This window comes from Dipodomys merriami, unplaced genomic scaffold (assembly GCF_024711535.1).
Source record: "Dipodomys merriami isolate MVZ:Mamm:240054 unplaced genomic scaffold, mDipMer1.0.p SCAF_8, whole genome shotgun sequence".
Lineage (NCBI taxonomy): Eukaryota > Metazoa > Chordata > Mammalia > Rodentia > Heteromyidae > Dipodomys > Dipodomys merriami.
The window spans coordinates 41,846,030-41,861,970 of record NW_027206401.1 but is presented as its reverse complement, the minus strand read 5'-3'; the positions used below and the strand labels follow the sequence as shown (position 1 = coordinate 41,861,970).

The window sequence follows — 15,941 nt, the reverse complement described above, 5'->3', positions numbered from 1 at the left end:
CATAAATTGCAAAATGACCAAAATAGTGTCAGATATAAGAATGTTTTTAAATGGGTCACTAAACTGGCATCAAATTTGGGCATTTAATTTTAAAGGAAATCTATCACTTTTATTTAACGAAACTTTGTCTGAAGTAGGCTACTCATTGCTAATTTATTATTTTAAAAAAGACTGTATAAAGTTCATTTGGATTAACAGTGTGAGGATTCTCTAATAAATATTTTCAAGATTATATTTAGAATGATGTATTGAAGTTTTCTTCAATTCTCTGGGGGACAAATACTAGAAATAGTCTTTTTAAACTTAGTTTTCATACTGGTAGAATAATACCCTGAAAGTGAATTCTCTCTAGTCCTTCCCTTCTGTGATAAAGATAAGAGATTCAATGAGAACAAAGATGTTTGAAGATTTAATTCAATTTTTGAAATAGGCAACTTTCACACTGAATGCAGAGTTCCAAAGATATAAAAGAGGCTTTGCAGTAAAAACTAAATCTTACTGCTTTACCTGTCTCTTCATCATGCTGTCTCTGTGGTTTCTTCAAGAGTGACTTTAGCAGGGCCTGGTGGCTCATTCCTTAGTTCCAGCTATTGAGGAGGCTGAGATCCAAGCATTATAGATCAAAGTCAGTCTGGGAAGAAAACTCTAGAAGACATTTAACTCCAATTAACCCCTAAAATCCACAAGTTGAACTGTGGCTGAAGTGATAGAGTGCTAGACTTGAATGAGAACCACCAAACACACACACACACACACAAAATGACGCTAGGGGCTGGGAAGGTGGCTCAGTGGTAGAGCACTTGCCTTGCATGCATGAGGCCCTGGGTTCGATTCCTCAGCACCATATAAGCAAAAAGAAAAAAAGCCGGAAATGGCGCTGTGGTTCAAGTGGTAGAGCTCTAGCCTTGAGCTGAAGAGCTGAGGGACAGTGCCCAGGCCCAGAGTTCAGGCCCCATGACTGGACCCAAAAAAAAAAAATGATTCTAGATATTTTTAAATTAATTGAGAGGAAGCCAAATTGGTTTTGTGTGTGTATGTGTGTGTGGTTTTGTGTGTGTGTGTGTGTGTGTGTGTGTGTGTGTGTATGTGTTGTTGTTGTTGTTGTTGAATTGCCAGCCCGTAGGCTAGAACTCACGGCCTAGGCACTGACTTTGAGCTTCTTCTGCTCAAGGCTAGCACTCTACCACTTGAGCCACAATCCCACTTCCAGATTTTTCTGAGTAGTTTATTGGAGATAAGAGTCTCACAGACTTTCCTGCCCAAGCTGGCTTTTAACTGCAAGCCTCAGATCTTAGCCTCCTGAGTAGCTAGGATTACAGGCATGAACCACCAGCATGCGGGGTTTTGATAACTACTAATGTTGCAGAACTATTAGAATACTAAATTATAGGTAGATAGATATTCTTAAAATATTTGTCATTTTCCAACTATCCTTACTGTATTTTCTCTGTACTCCTCAACAATGTTCATATTTGTGTATCTTCTAATCCTTTTAAGGTAGCTTGATATGTCTTAGCTTGTTTGCTATAAAAATCATCTATAAATATGCTTTCTAAAATTATATATATGTATATTTGTCAAAATGCCTCTTAAGTTACTCTAGTATAAAGTTACTATGACTTATCCCCCTCCCCCAAAAATCTTGAAAATTATCAATGGACGTTAAGGATTTGGAAGCAGATTTGAAAGTTAATGCATATGTCAAAGAGTGCATACACCTTCTCATGAGCCCTTCTGATAGTGGTATGCTAGCCTCACCAAGTATCTGGAGTTGGACATCCCCCAGATCTGTGAAAGAGAGCTCTGATGATTAAAATCGACTTTTATTTTCGTTAGTCCTCTGCAGACTAACGAGAGTCTGAATACTGCAAGGACCACTGCTTTTGAGAACACAATGAAAAACTGTAACATTAGAGTGAATCCTTACTCCATACCTATACCCTTCAGCAACAATGCTGGTAGACTTGTAGAGAGATGGGATGTAAATACCCTTCAACTTGGCCAATGTGTCCAGACATCTTTAGAACTCAAGGAAAAGACGCATACCACCTTCTACATGGAAAGAGGAAGGGAATATGAGAGCCCAAGAGGGACATTACAAGGCAGGGATATTCATGCCTATTCCCTGGCCTTGCATCATTTTCATATTCCATAAAGCAAGAATTGCTCACAAATCACCATCAGTTTTATCATGAGCTTCTCCCAGATCATCGCATACTTTTCCACATGGCCATTTGCACCCAGACACCTGGGTCTGATGAATTATTTAGCTGATAGATGTGTCCTGGGTTAGAGTTTAGGCCCTTCCTCGATACTCTCAATGTCAATAAGGCAGGCCCCTGAACTTGTATTTGTTATTACATAAGAGGAGACAGTGTGAAACAGAAGAGTCAATGAACCTCTCTCTACAGTCTGTGTTCCAACAGTCATATTAATGAACATGATAACAATGGTTTCCAAATAGAAAGGATGACCTATCACAAAAATAAAAACAAAAAACCTGGAGTTAACCTGCAAGGAATTTTAGAGTGCTTCTTGAATATCCCAAGAAACATGGAGAGGAGCGGGACCCCTTACTGGCTCACCTTTGATATGGCTCACATTCTCATAGACTTCACCTGTAGAAACAGGGTCAATTTGGTGATTCCTACAAATGAAAGGATGTGCTGACCTATGTGAAAGTGTTAGGTACATGATCTCTCTAGGCTGAGTTCCTTGTGTATAACAAAGCCTTAGGTAAGCCTTAGGTAAGCCTTCAGGAGTCCCTGTGACCACGTAGGAACTACACTTGCTTTTCCAGAACATCTGTACAAGATAATAGAGTAGGAGGACACACTCAATTTACATCCTTTAAAATGATGATGGCTCCTTTGGGATCAGAATGTAGACACAAACCTGATGATGAGTTTTAAAGCTGAAAATTGAGATTTATTTAGGGACAGATGCAGATAATTCATTTTTATCCTTAAGGGCAAGACTCTTGTCCTGAAAACCTGTTTATATGCTTATGGAAAAAAAATTTAAATCATGTTAAACTTATGTATTTTAAGAGTTCTGCATTTTTACTACTTATAGTGCAACATTTCATAAAATGTTGCTAGGCTTATGTTTTATCTTGAATTATATTTTGCCTCTATTTTACTAATAGCTACCATAACTACATATTTCTGAATGTAGTTGGTCCAAGAAAATTATACAAAGTCCTTTTTTTTATTATTTTAATTTGCTTTGTTAGTATCCACAGAACACTGATTACCCAGATGGAAAGCTCTAGTCAGCTGTTTTGTTTCATGGGAGAATAGTTCATTAGCCCTCAAGAGAATTCATGTTTGACCTCTCTACACAAGACATTGAGCTTCCAACAAACTGACCTTGCAAGTACATCCCTAGAGACTAATATCTAACATTCCACCCCAATTCTATGATGCTTGTTTTAGGTTACTTTTTTGATTGATGGCCTGAAGTTATGGCTTTAGTTATTTTTAAGATTGTTTGTTGAGTTTTTTAAAAGTAGCCTTTGAAGAAGAAGAAAATAGCCTCTTCCTTCAAAGTGTAGACTATGGTCATTACTGAATATTTTCCATTGAGCCCAGGATACCTACAGCTGATTTTACCATGACTTTTTTGTTCTTATATAGTCCTTGCATGAGATCATAGACAGCCATATGGTTCATAGTTTACAGTTAAAATGTAAAGGCCAGTAGAGTTAAATGGCCTCTACAGCAATGAACAAATCAAATACAATGCTAAAACACTATTATCAAAAATCGGTAGCTTTTGACTTCTGAGCCACTATTCTTCTGAGTCAGTCTTTGGTTACAAACTCAAAACAAATAGAAGCACATAGGTTTGCTCAACCTTGACTTCATAATCAGAAGAAATGGAAGAAAAGAAACAAAAGTAGAACATATTTACTAGCTTTTCTGAGTCCTTTTTAGTTTTAAAGCATGGGAAATTGAGGATTTTCTGTTCTAGAACATATGCTTAGTCCACTTGGCTTAGTTTACACAGACTAATAATAAGTTTGGAAGATTTATTTTTCTCATATCTCATTTGACTCTGCTAAATCTTCTCCAGTCTTGTGGCTCATTACATCAACAATACTTGTGCTAACATAGTGAATACAAATTACTTTGCAGTACTGGTAAAGACAAGGAATTCTACAAACTCATACAGAACACAAGAGCCAGTTCAGACTCCAAAACATATCAAAGAGTTCAAAACTGTTTAACTGTAATTTATCACTGCTTTTAGTTTAGGGGGAAATTCTTTTAACTATAGCAACAGATTGATTATCTACTTTTCTGCTTTGTTGTATCTATAATCTTCAATGGTCTTCAGTGGTCACTGGAGCTATCTTCTTCAACCATCCTGAAAGAATTCTTACTACCACACAAACCTTTGTTTTGTTCTTGATCCTTTGCCATTTTTTCCCTTCTTTCTTCCTTCCTTCTTTCTTTCTTTCCTTCCTTCTTTCTTTCCTTCTTTCTTTCTTTCTTTCTTTTTTTCTTTCTTTCTTTCTTCCTTCCTTCCTTCCTTCCTTCCTTCCTTTCTTTCTTTCCTTCTTTCTTTCCTTCTTTCTTTCTTTTTCTTTTTTTGTCACTTGTGGAGCCTGAACTCTGGGCCTGGGCGCTATCTCTCAGCTCTTCAGCTCAAGATTAGCACTCTACCACTTGAGCCACAGAGCCACTTCCAGCTTTTTCTGCTTATGTGGTACTGAGGAATCAAACCCAGGGCTTCATGCATGCAAGGCAAGCACTCTTATCACTGAGCCACCTTCCCAGTCCCCTCCTTTGACATTTCTGCCACACATATAATAGATATAAATTAATGAATTATCAAGAGACATATCCCATGCAAATTCTTCTTTCATATCCAAGTCTTTATCCTTTGTTCTTTTTTTGAAAATGTGCTTTCTTAGGTACTAGTCTTGGTATTGGAGTATGAGACTCCAAGCTTTCCTTTCATCCATCCATTCACTTGTAAAACGCTTAGTGAGATCCTACTATGTCTCCTAAGATACAAATGTGAAGTAAGAGACACATTCTTAAAGAGCAATCCACGGAGGGAGAAAGAAATGCACAGAACAGAACAACTGTTACAAAATGTGGCAAAAGATAAAAACATCTATCTATTTAGGAGACTAATTACTCTGCACTGGAGAAATGACAATGTTCCTGAGGATAAGACTTTTAACTAGGCTTTTATTGATAAAGAAAACATCAGTTTGAATGAGGTAAGCAGAAAGAAAAACTTGGGTGATCATAATGTATTTGAAGCAGTCATTCATTACAAGTTACTGGAAAAAGGAAAGAAAGGAGAAAGAAGATAGCTAAGGATCTCCATGCTAAGCAATTGAGTTTAGCCTTTATTTTTTTTATTAGTTTTATTGTGCAAAGGCATTTCAATTCCACAAGTCAGGTTATGAGCATAATGCATCTTAATCAGAGTTTCTCCTTTCATTTTTCTCTCCATATTTTCCCATTCCATGCCTACTCACAAGCTATTTAGTTCCATTTTTAATGAATATAATGAATAAGCATTTGCTCACTCTTCCTCCATTCTTGTCTCCTTCCCTCTTGGTTCACCCTTCACCATGACAGAACATATAATTAGAGAAAAGGCCGTTGAAATTCTTTCACTGGGGAAAGAAAACAACGAATCTGAGAGTAAATCTTGTTGAGAATTGTGGAAGATGTTATGGAACTCCTCAGGGAAACTGAGCTATCAACAGAGAACAAGAACATGTAATAGATACGTGTTTGGCTCTAGGGGGTGCAGGGAAGAGAAGAGACTGCAAGAAACATCTGCCTTAGCAGACTAGGTGTGTTGGCTACTTCTACACTGCAGTTGATTTCCATAACCCTTTATAAGAGAGAATACTACAGTATACTTTGATTAACAAGGCTTTAAAATTGCTCTTGGCTGCTCATCAGACACTTGCCAGCCTTTTCATTCTAAATGAGAAAATCACTGAAAGCAAACTCACCAAGATAAAATATTTTATCCAGTTTCCATTTTGATCTAAGTTTTGTGTATAAGCCAAACAAGGGTCAGCCTTCAAATTTCACCCTAACATTTCCCAATAGCATTTTAATATTCCCACATTACTCATATTTTAATTCTTTCAAGTTCTTCCTGATAGAAATGCAGAAACAAATGTACAGAATCCGTGAAAGACAAGAGTGAGTGGTATAGTTGTTTAACACTCCTAGATGTGAGCACAGACACATTTACACAAGTGAAGCTACCTTGAAGAAACAGATGAAAATTAAGCCAGAAATCCCATCAGACTTTAAAGAAAAATGCACTTGTACATATATGTGAAAGTAATGGTTACAGCGTTTTTTGAATGTATTTACAAGAGCAAAGCACATATTGGACTAATTACTATTTGTTCTATATAATTTACTGTAAGACCTATATTTAATGTGATTATGGCATTGCTCTCTCCATGGGAAACAGAAGTTATAGTGATGCTTAGAATAAAGGATATATGGTAATGCAACTCCCTTAAGTTACACCACAAAGAAAATTCCTTCATTTTTCTTGATAACAGGTCATACTCCTCTACTTCAAAGTGGTACTCTGTTCATTCACTAGATATTAAAGACATATGTATCATTTCTATCACCCCTCCCCCACCCAGTGATTCACTCACATGACTAAGGACAGGAGCTAACTTTCAGGTTTTGATTGGGTTGTAGTTGACCATAATATGACATTGGTGGCACACGCCTTTAATCCTGGCTACACTGGAGGGTGAAATCTAAGCATTTTGCTTCAAATGCAACTTGAGCAGAAAAGTTCATAAGAATTTTACCTCCAATTAACAACCAAAAAGTGTGAAGTGGAGCTGTGGTTCAAGTGGTAGAACAACAGCATTGGCAAAATAAAGCTAAGGAACAGTTTCCAGGCTCTGAGTTCAAGTCCCAGTACCAACAACAAAAAAAGCATATTAAGTTAATTAGAATTCAGTTGGATTCTAACTAAGATTTGTTGCAAATACAGATTTGTAAATATCATTTTATAGAATATTTATAAAGTCTATAGAATATTTAATAGAAATATTTATAGACTATTTCCCACAGTTATATGTATTTTGGCTTGCATGTTAAGCACTGATTCTTAATTTTTCCCTCTCTACTTTTGGCATAACAAAATTATTTTTTATTTCAATTATTGTAGTTCTATTTGTGTTTTTTAATGACCCACAAAAAATTCAGTGTGTCAGAAGCACTGAGCATTAAAAATTTAACATGAAAAATTTATTAGTTGACTCAAACAATACAGAAATGAAGAACCAACTTTTTAATTACCTAAATGTTTTTGCTCAGTATGAGTAAAACATTACATTTTAACTCCACAAATTATTTTTATTAATTTTTATAATGTTTATTAGTATGTAACTGCATGTGATGTAAGGTCTTTCATTCCTATTCCTTCTTTTGCATTTACCTTCCTCAACTTTCCTTTGGAATTTTTTGGCCAGCCTAAATTGGAAATTTTCATACAGCATTTTCTTGTGTTAATACCAGATCCCTTAGTGCTACCAACCCACTTTTGTTTTGGACTATGTCATTTAAATGATTTTAGAGCTTTAAGTTAGTAGAAGTCCAGTATATAATACTACCAATGTCATCGAGGCTCAGAAAACCTCTCTAGGAATTGAAGTTCCTCCTGAGATAGACCTCTTTTCTACCTTAGTACTTTTCGTCTATTTGTGATCTTTGAGACATTCCCTTCTTGTCAGTTCTTTGATGCATTTTACTTTAGTTTTTATTCTTAGAAGTACTTTTTGTATGTGTACCTTTACAATCTGTCAGCAACAGCAGCTGAAATGACTCTGAAATCTGACATCTGCTAGTGTTTTCAAATGACTTTTTAAAAACATCTTTTACCTTCTGCCAATACTTTAATGTGCATTAATATATACTCTTTTCTTAATATTCTCACTACTTTGCTTTCCAAGACACGGTGGTCTTTTGTCCATCTCCTCTATTGCCTCCCCATCAAACAGTATATATTCATTTATGAGCTCATCTTTTACCTTTTCTATTTTTCTACACTTGCAACTTTCTCTGATCATCCCATTCCATTTCCTAACTTCAGTTATCACATCTCATCAGCTCCATTAAGTAACTCAGCTGAGACAAAGACTAAACTTCCCTGTTTAATACAATGCTTCAGATCAATTTCATTAATATTCACCTTGATGCCCTGCTAGTCCAGTTCCTCAGAATTAATGTATATAAACATAATTAGTTTGGTGTCCCAAGTAGATTCTTTTCCATTTTCCCATCTTAGTGCACACTAGTCCTACTAGGAACCCATTTGTAAGATCCCAAGATGACTCTCTGATTTCCAGGCTCATTTATCTTTTTAAATACATTTTTATTGTAAAAATACTGTACCAGAGGGGTTACAGTTACATGAGCAAAGTAATGAGTCCATTTCCTCTCAAGCATTGTTACCCCCTCCTTTGTTTTTCCCCTATCATCTCTTCCCTCTCCACCTCCCTAACTCTCCCCCCCTCAAGTTGTAAAGTTCATCTTGTACATCTCATTGTTACAATGGGTCAACCTGTATCCTTATTTCAGCATTTTGTTATTTCCCTTCCCCTCCTAAAATTAGAAAAATGTATATACAAGATGCAGGACACTGGAATCAAATACGGTGACAACAGGAATTGTTCCATGGGGGAAAAACATACAAAGAAACAAAAAAAGTCGCATAGTACATTATAAATAAATTAAAAAGAATAACAAAAAAGATAAATTCTCTTGTGTCCCTATCTTGGGGTTCATTTCACTTAACATCAGGTTATATGGTCATATGTACATAACTTTTGACCTCTTCTGCTTGTCCTAGACATATACTAGTTATTGTAGATAAGAAAAACCATGGGAGCTATATTTCTTTTGGTCTGGCTCACTTCACTTAATATAATTTTTATCAATATCCTTAGAAAATCATCTACTTTTTAAGTTTTACCACACCTGAGTCTTCTTGGCACAATTCTGTCATATCCATACAATCTGTTTTTTGGTTTTGGTTTTGTTTTGTAAATGAGATCATTATGACCATCATTCTGATCACCTCTAACTTCCATCCTTCCCCATCTTGATTCCAAGTTTTATCCTCACCCATCACACTATAATTTTTGCTTCTTGAAATTATGAGAGCACATTGTAAATGTTCTTTTCTAGCTTCCTTTCATGGTCTATACAGTCTTTTCTCTCTCTCTTTCTCTCTCTCTCTCTTTTGTATGTGTGTCTCTGTATCTTCCTTCCTTCTCTCTCTTCCCTCCCTCAGAGTTCCTTCTGTATTTCTCTTCTCTTTCCTTTCTGACTTTGTTGTTGTTAAAAGTATACTCACACACACATACACATACACACACTGATTTTCCTTCATATTTCCCTTAAATAAAACAGCAGTTTTTATATAGAAGGTATATTATTTGCTGATTAAACATAATATTAAAAAATAAGCTTCTAATTTACTTTCCTATGTAATCCTTTGTGTCAAATCACTCAACTTTTATACTTATCAGTTCAATATGTAACACTTACCTATTATAAATCATCAACAACTCTATTTTGTCAACAGAAAAAATTACCCACTAGATTGAAGCTTGAACCAGTGATGACCTGGTTCCAGTCTTTCTTTTGGAACCTCCATAGTTACCTTTTCATGCCCCACTAGCCAGTTAGAATTAATTACTGGTCCTTGTCTATAAGTGCCACACACACACACACACACACATACACACACACACACACAAGCATAATTGTCTTCTCAATTCTGTTATTTCATCTCAGATACCGTTCCCTGAATTTTCAGGTAAAGAGGCTCATCTGGGCTAACATCCTAGACTTCTCTTCTCTCATGTGTATATTTGAAGTTTGGAGCCAACATTTTCATCAGCCACATGATGTTAGCTTCTGTAAGTGTGAATTCTTATTCTGTTAACTGAGAATACCAAAAATATACTTTTCCAATGGACTGGTGATAACATAAGGAAAATCCACGCACAACGGTTAACACACTGTGCAGGACTCAGGAAGCAGAAATATTAGAAGCCATTTTTAATACTTGTAATATTCTCTGAGGGTCTTTGAAACTACTCCTTCCTCATTTCCACTTCCGTTCTCCCCTGTGATCTGCTCTCCAGAGCAGGAAACTGCTTTTACTATATCCAATTCTACTACGACTGTCAATCACAGCCTTGCACTAGCTGCTTGGCCCTTGGGAAACTGATTCCTTGCCCTGGGTGGGTAGAAACCACTTACAACTCTGTGACCCAGCATGCTGCCATCAACCGCAGCCAGGGACGTTTTTGTTTGTTTGTTTATTTGTTGGGGGTTTTTTTTTATTGTGAAAATACCATAGAGAGGGGTTACAATTACATGGGCAAGTTAATGAGTGCATTTCTTATCAAGCATTGTTGCCTCCTCCTTTGTTTCCCTTTACCATCCCTTCCCATATCCTCCCCTCCTCTTTTCCCCCCTCCCCCTGCTGCCACCAAAGTTGTAAAGTTCATTATGGTTTTTATTTCATCTTTCTTCCAATTTCCCAGGCCAACTTGTGTCCTGAATAGTAAGTCTGTAAAAGGATTCAGGAGATACTATCATCTCTCTAATCTCTATAATTAGTGGGAGAATAGTTGGAAGAGGCTGGGAAAATCAATCCAGAATAGCTGTCTCACTGCCATTCAAATGGTGTTTCTACTTATTCCTCAATCTTTCCTGGCTAGAAGTAATCATCCTTTCTCCTTTCCCTTTCTTTCAGCTGGGAGACTTCTACCCTCACTGAACATTTAGTTTCATTTAATAACTCAAAAAAATACTTATCTTCAGCCTCTAACACCCCAATTTCCAATTTAGAGTAGGAGTGGACTTTGAGCAATAATTTTTAATTGTAATGTTTAAGTACTTATTACCTTCCATTTCTCCTGATCACTTCTGAATTTTTATTTAGTTATTTATAAAATGCCTTTGTTTCCTAATGGATTCTAAGCCTTCTGCAGATAGGATAAAAATCTAATGTATTTTATGTGCTTTACAGCTTCTAGCAGATTACTTTGCAAATGGCATATACTTCACATATTTATTGACTTCCTGACTAAATGAATAGTGCAGGATGCCTCGTAAGCAAGAGAATATTAAAGAGACCAAAAGTGGCATCTAAGTCCTTGCCTGTGTCCTGCTTGACAGATTCTAATACCCACTTGTTGTGAATCTATGCATCTGTCCAGCACAGTAAAAGTGTTGACAAAGACTAAATGTTTGATATCATTGTTTAGTCCCATAGATGTATATCACAAGATTTTAAGATAGTGCATCAATTCTGTTGATACCCAACTCTTTGGCATTGCATGTATAGAACAGAATGGAAAAAGGAGTGATTTTACTCTTCCCTGAAAATTAAGAATTTTGTTCATTTTGTTAAGAATCCATGACACAAAGCCTATCATATAGCTAGGATGGAGATGAAAGGTGGAAAGTGCCATTCAATATTGTACTTGCACTTAGACTTAAGGCCAGATCAATGGACGAGATCCAGCTATTATAATGTTGTTTAATTAAAGTGTTGTTCAAGACAGACAATTAAAATAGTACCTCTGTTGAAATATCTTTTGTTATTTCTTCATAAACTTTATAAGATGCTATTGGCTTGAGCATACCCAAACAGAGTGGCCATGCTTCATGATGTACAGCTGAAATTAAATAACAATTAACAATTTATTTTTATCTTTTGAAGTTCTTTTTTAAATTTTTATTGTCAAGATGATGTACAGAGAGGTTACAGTTACATAAGAGCATAAGTACATTTCTTGTCAAACTTGTTATGCCTTCCCTCATTTTTCTCCTATTTTCCCTCCCCCAACTAGTAGTATACTCCCAAGTAATGCAGATTATTTCCAATATATTGTCTTGTGTATATCACTGCTATCCCTTTCTCCATTGCCTCATCATTCGGTGGTTCCCCTTCCCTTCCCTAATTCAAATAAATGTATATACAATACCAGGGTACCAAAATCAAATACAGTAACAACAGGGGATATAACCATAGGGGGAAGAACATACAAAAGAAACAACAAATGACATAGTACATTGAAAACAACAACAACAACAACAAAGAAAAACCTCTTGTGTCCATGTCTTGGAGTTCATGGTCATATGTAAGTATGTTACATGGTCATATGCAAGTAGGTATTTAAAAGGACATTTTTCATATGAAGTGATGAAAGGAAAAGTATTAGCTTTATGGTACTATTGAAATAAACACTTGGTCACTGAAAATGTAAATAGAAACTTAAATTGTTTCAAGGGAATAAGATCTATTTTCCAGCTGTTTCCAAGTCCTCAGTATCCCTTTGAGAATGTTTGTGGTCACTAGGAAGGGATGTATCTGTAGAACTAATCAAACAGGGAATTCAATGTTCCTTGTAGATAATTTTGGCTGTGTCCCATTGGGAATTTTCTAGTCTGAATTTTCATCTTTCCTGCGGGGGAGGGGGGGAAATGCACATATTCCAAATCAGTCTTTCCTTTTATTAATAATGAGTAGCAATATAGCAAAAGTGTCATATCAGAATTACTGATGATGAGTACTCAACCAGGCACTATGCTTATGAACTTCGTCTTTAAAACAAGAAGGCAAAACATCTGAGAATAGCATTGAAATGGTTTGTGAAAGCATCATATTGATTAACTGATCCTCTGCTTTTCACTAAAAATGTTTTTCCTTAGAGAATTTGAAAATCTTCATATATTTTAATATAATACTCCAATCAATCAAAAATTATAAATGTCAATTTCCAATGAAAGTATTCCAATAAATATTGCTTCTGTTAATATAGAAAATGTCAGACTCAGTTTCATACTCATATCTAATTACAAACCTCTGAAATCATTGCTTTCTTTGTTGTCTTTAAGTAGTGGAATAAAGGGGTTTCAATTCAACATAAAAATATTTTGAGTACAATGTCTCTTGTTCCATGTTACCCCTTCCTATATTTTCTCTCTTAATGGCATCAAATTTATACAACAACCAGAATTCTTGTCCCACCCTGGCATTGTTTCATAGCAGTTTTTCATTTGGTAAGATGCTGTTCTTTTTATTCATGTTGTACATGTTAATTATTGTTAATGTAGATATTCATAGCCTTTGGTGTTTTTAATCTACATCCCCTATCTGACTTTTGCTCAACAATTATCACAAAGACCTATAGCTCTTCACTAAAATCTACATATTATTTGTCAGCTTGGTTGGATATTAAGAGTTGTCCAGGATTAGAATGATCAAAAACTAGGTTTTGGAGTCATCAAGACATTGAAGGAGGTTAAATCCATAGGTAAGGAGGCTGTTCCAACAGAGGGTACATGATATAAGAAGACTTCAGGATGAATGTGAAAGTCTTCTATTAGTTATTTCATAACCAATAACTATTTTAGTGCCATAATGAAGCTTGAACTCAGAGCCCTGTGCCCTTGTTTTCAGCAGTTTTTCAAACTAGTCCTCTACCTCTTGAACTCTACTGCAACTTCACTTCTAGCTTTTTGCTAGTTAGAGATAAGGATCTCATGGTCTTCTCTTCTGGATCTGGCTTCCAACCATGATCCTCAGATCTCAGCCTCCAGAGTAGCTAGGGTTACAAGTGTGAGCCATCAGCCTCTTGCCAAAAAGATTTGAGAAATAGCATGATGAGACTATGGCAACGCACTTGATCATGCATTCCTATTTAAGATTGAGGAAAAGGAGGGGGGGAGTAACAGCTGTATTCATCTCACTTCCCTTCCAATGCTCTCCACGGTGATAGGTGATGTGACAATCAATGAAGCCCTCATCACCAGTTCATATTTATATCCTTGAGCTTTGGCCATCTGATTTCCACACAAATCACATTCTCAGTGATGTGTAGCTCATCATGAATATGTTTTCCCACAACCTGAGTGCTGGCTTATTTATTTAGTTATTTCTAGCAAAACATTTTTCTGTGTTTCTGCCTAAAAGAAAGAAAACAGTCTTTTTCTGTCACTCTTAAGTTTCACCATGACTACAAGAATATTTTCCTAAATGAGTGAATTATGAATAAGAAAATATACATCTATTTAAGTACTTGACTCACATTGTCTTGATTGCTCATCATGTATAAACACAGTTTTGCTTTTTTTAATATAAGAATCATTTTCTCATTCACAGAGTCAAACCAAAATGACGTCTCCATTTGATTGTCAATACTGCACAGCACCCCTTCTTGGGAAGAAGTACGTACTTAAGGATGACAATCTGTACTGCGTTTCCTGTTATGATCGCATCTTCTGTAACTATTGTGAGCAGTGCAAAGAACCCATTGAATCTGATTCAAAGGTAGGGCTCACCTCAGTGCACAGAATTACAGCTATGTGCTGGAGATCAATGACTTAGAGTTCCCTCTGTTCCACCTGTATTGACTTTATTTTAACACTCTTTGTTGCTATGCATAAAAGATCCTCAACGTTATCATTAATCAAGTTCCAGCCACTTCAAAATGCATTCTTTAATCCTAATATTATCTTGTAAAGTAGGTGTATGTGTGTAAAAGAGCAGACAGAAACTCCATGCTTAGGATGTTAAAAGATTAAAGTGGTTAAACTACTTCCCAAAGTTGCTTTCATAATAACAAGAGTATAAATAAGTACATAAATAATTAGAGGTGTAAAGATTGGAAATATTCCTGGGTGTTATTGGCTTACACTTATAATGCTAGCTACTCAGAAAGCTGAGATCTGAGAATCACAGCAGTTTGAAGCCAGCTAGGGCAGCTGAATCTAAGACTCTTATCTCTAACTGACCAGTAAAAAGCTGGATGGAGGTGTTGCTCAACTGGTAGAGAGCCAGCCTTGAGCAAACTTGCCAAGCAAAACTGAGCCCCAGTACTCACACACACACATACACACACATATTCACACAATAAAAATAAAAATAAAACAATTTGCCCTTTGCAAATTTCTAACTTATCAACCTTATCTTCCCTAATCTCCACATATTAAACTTATTTACCCACCCGTTCTTCTTCTAATGCTCATTATTTACTTTCTTCTTTTTCATTTATTTTAATTAGGTGGTATTATTTTGCAACCAAGAATTTTAAAACATGTGAAAAGCCTCTTCTGTAGTTAGAAAGAGAAGATAGGAAAAATATGTGAAGAAAGAGCAGCAGAGTTGTTTATTTTCCAATGTCCTTTATTGATCAATGAAAGATGCCCTGGGTTCCATCTAATCCTTACACCAGTCTCTTAAAATCTCTTCCCAATACCTAACACTATCAACAACAACTCCCCCCAAACTGGAGGCAGAGCCTACTATGCAAAAGTCCCAAGGGTGTTCACTTTTAGCTTATAAAATGGCTTGTGTGGTTGCAAATGCATTAGACTAACTTCTATTTGCTGTCTGCAAGGATCTGTGTTACAAAAACTGGCACTGGCATGAAGGATGCTTCCGGTGCACCAAATGCAATCACTCTTTGGTGGAGAAGCCTTTTGTTGCCAAGGATGAGCGCCTGCTGTGCACAGAGTGCTACTCCAATGAGTGCTCCTCCAAGTGCTTCCACTGCAAGAGGACCATCATGCCGGGTAAGACCCCCAGGGAGCTGGGCTCCCACCCACGCTGCATGCTCCTCATTAAGCACCAGCATATAAAGAGCTGAGTGAGCCACAAAGCCCTGGGTTTGACAGAGGCTTATCCTTGAACAGTAAATTACAGTGATCCCCAATGATATGACAATGTACAGTGTTTTCTTTTCATAAAACCTCATTCTCAGAAACATTTTGGACCAGAAGTTGAGCTGCAGAATAAAGTGCTGTAAGCCCCCTGAAACTAGGCGAGACCAATAGCATTAGAAGAGGGAGACTGAGGGCAATCACCACTTTTGACTACTTGCAAGCAGGCTTAAG

General features: G+C 36.4%; 1 protein-coding gene across 2 annotated transcripts in view; it reads left to right on the top strand.

Annotated features, from left to right (window-relative positions):
- The window catches only part of Fhl5 (four and a half LIM domains 5), a 34,688-nt gene that overhangs the window by 9,596 nt on the left and 9,151 nt on the right, over nucleotides 1-15,941 (top strand). The window contains exons 3-5 of one of the 2 annotated variants that reach the window (XM_070010393.1): nucleotides 9,844-9,946; nucleotides 14,209-14,376; nucleotides 15,446-15,620. In XM_070010393.1, the coding sequence (XP_069866494.1) occupies nucleotides 9,932-9,946; nucleotides 14,209-14,376; nucleotides 15,446-15,620 (358 nt within the window). In that variant the 5' untranslated portion in view covers nucleotides 9,844-9,931. The remainder of the gene's footprint in view (nucleotides 1-9,843; nucleotides 9,947-14,208; nucleotides 14,377-15,445; nucleotides 15,621-15,941) is intronic. The other variant, XM_070010394.1, reaches the window with a different exon arrangement.